This window comes from Puntigrus tetrazona, chromosome 4 (genome assembly GCF_018831695.1).
Source record: "Puntigrus tetrazona isolate hp1 chromosome 4, ASM1883169v1, whole genome shotgun sequence".
NCBI lineage: Eukaryota > Metazoa > Chordata > Actinopteri > Cypriniformes > Cyprinidae > Puntigrus > Puntigrus tetrazona.
The window spans coordinates 15,351,162-15,353,938 of record NC_056702.1 but is presented as its reverse complement, the minus strand read 5'-3'; the positions used below and the strand labels follow the sequence as shown (position 1 = coordinate 15,353,938).

The 2,777-nt window shown below is 34.4% G+C and overlaps 1 protein-coding gene across 1 annotated transcript in view; it reads right to left on the bottom strand.

Annotated features, from left to right (window-relative positions):
- LOC122343379 (protein phosphatase 1H-like) overlaps nt 1–2,777 on the bottom strand; it is a 13,294-nt gene that overhangs the window by 1,617 nt on the left and 8,900 nt on the right. Inside the window, exons 4-9 of the mRNA XM_043237806.1 lie at nt 2,390–2,502; nt 1,507–1,591; nt 1,246–1,364; nt 1,072–1,135; nt 616–723; nt 327–478 (exon numbers count right to left, since the gene is read on the bottom strand). Coding sequence (XP_043093741.1) covers nt 327–478; nt 616–723; nt 1,072–1,135; nt 1,246–1,364; nt 1,507–1,591; nt 2,390–2,502 — 641 coding nt within the window. The remainder of the gene's footprint in view (nt 1–326; nt 479–615; nt 724–1,071; nt 1,136–1,245; nt 1,365–1,506; nt 1,592–2,389; nt 2,503–2,777) is intronic.

Genomic DNA, 2,777 nt, shown 5'->3' with positions numbered 1-2,777 from the left:
AATATAAATATATAATAGAACTAATATATTTGAAAGAAATTTGCATGTTAGAATGATTTCTAAATGACTGAAAATTATGAAAATTAATCTAAAAAATTAATTAAAATGTTAAAATATTATAACAAAATATTCAATATTATTTTAAACTGCAATAATATTTCACTATATTACTGTATTTCTAATCAAATAAAAATAAGAGACAAAAAAAATCTACCGAACTGTATAGTGCTGTTGCATTATTATTCGCATTTAGAACATGTTCATGAATGTGTGCGAAAACCATTAACACGATCAGGTGAGTTATGATGGAAAAATCTCTCACTTACCTTAAGGGATCATTGGGCTCACGACCAGACAAGAAAGTCGTTACTGCGTCAGCAACATCTCTGTCAGTTGTAACGTCCCATAGTCCATCACTACCCATGATCAGTACATCATCAGCTCCGTGTTTGTGCTCAGAGATGTTGTACACTTTGACCTAGGCGTGAGATTTTATTATTTTGGTGCTGTAAAGCTTCATTTGAACTGTCTATTTCTCGACAACGAGCAGCTGAATGCCTATTTGAACGACTAAATAAATGGCCTCGCTTATAAATATCCAAAAAACATACTCACTTCTGGGCAGCAGGATAGGAAAGGTTTGATATGAATGTTGGAGTTGTACACTTTCAAATCATGATCCCCTAAACCACGCGTTACTCCAATAGTAGCCATGACTCGAGCCTAAGAGCACACAAACACACACACACACACACACATGCTCACAGCTGGAGATTCATGTGCCATCAGTGCAAAAAGGCTATTTTATATTCATGCAAACTTTATCAAACGAGACATTATTCTGGCCTACAACCGGCAGAACATTTTAGCAATTCCCATTTGCAACACCTCACTACTCCTGCTTTGTAATAAATAGCTGTGAAAACCGTGTGGGAAAAAAAGCACCAGACACCTTTATTAGATTATATGTTAGGTCTGTAACAAATGCAACCACCATGCAGCTTTAAATAAAAATCCATTTACAGCACCTGGACCCTTTGAAGTTAAAAAGAAGCTAAATGATTAGTTTACCTTTTTCCCCTCCCCATAAATCAACGGGAACTTGAGATCGTCTTCGACAATTGTCTTATATGCCCTGAAATAATAACAGGTAATGATAATGAATGCAATAAAACCAAACGCTTCAACAAATATGTATATGTAAATAAAATTTGTTTTATAAAATTAAGGCTGCTTTAGAATTACCAGCCAGTCATTGTGTGGTCTCTAAAAAGCATCTTCTTGCCGAGTTCGTTGTGTTGGATACGTCTGGGGAATTCAATATGTGTAAACTCATTTCCAAGCAGCTCCGGTTTGAGGAAGCCCTAGACAAAAACAGCACAAATGCAATGGAATGGAATATCTAATAGAAACGGAGCAGACACTCAAAAATGAACGAGCAGGATTTAGAATGAAACTAGAAAGGGAATGGGAATTATATCAGGACAATAACACCAGATGATTCACCAGGTACTGTAGCCGCTGCCTTTCACTTTCTGGTGTGAACTCATTGGACATTGGGATGACCTCATTGTTTCGGACAATTATGGCTCTGTGGGAAAATAACATTGTGATTTTTTTTTGTGTGTGTTTCTAAGTAATCATATAAGACTCGATAGTGCTGTCAAACGATTAATCATGATTATTCGCATCCAAAATCCGTGTTTTTGTATATTTGTGTGGGTCAAATATTTTTTTAGGATATTAAGTAAAGATCATATTCATATGATAAACGTATTAAAACTTATTTTGTGATTAGTAATATGCATTCCTAAGAACCTTAATCGGACAGCTTGACTTTCTTTAGCATTTAGATTTTTTGTGCCCTCAGATTCCAGATATTCAAATCTTGGCCAAATACTGTCCTCTCCTAACAAATCAAAGCAGACAAAAACTTTGGATGCAATTAATCGTGATTAATCGTTTGTCAGCACTAATAGCATGTTATATGTACCGTTTCACACAGTTCTATTCTCATTTCTTGCTCAAATCCCCAGATTATCATTACGGTTAACTGTCACAGTAATTGAGTCATTTAGCCAACATCTTTGCGAAACTAATATGGAATGTACTGTCGGAATAACAGTAAAGCAGAAGATGCACTCATTAGAGATGTATTTATGTCATCAAGCAACAACTATTACCTTCATATTTCATTAGACAGATATTTCAGCATTTACTGAGGCAAATATAATACAGTGTTCTTTGTAACAAAAACACATCACACTTAATAAACACTTAAGATATACGAATTCAAAGTATACATTTATTTTGTATACTAAGCTTTTTAACTAAAATATAAAGACCTCTTATATTGCTAATGTAACATGTATCTTTTAAGTCCTCCTACCTGCTGTCTCCAGCATTTGCTACGTAGAGTTTCCCCAACAAGTGAATTGCAATCAAGGCACAACAGCCGCCAGAGATGCTGTAAGATTCCTTCTCCTTCTCTATTTTGTCGTCCTATGGAGTGGGACAAACAGACACACACTCAGTTTTCTCTTTTGATTGCTGACATCTACCCAACATTGTGCAAAATCTCAAAATGAGTTCCATGTTAAACGCCCAGTCTTTTAATATATGTGCCAACAAATAAAATAAATCCATTAATATTGGTGCTGTCAAAGGATTATTCGGATCCAAAATAAAAGTTTTTCTTTACGTAATATATGTGTATATTTATTATGTATATACAAATAAAAACAAATGAATGTATATATTTAAGAGAAACATGTTAT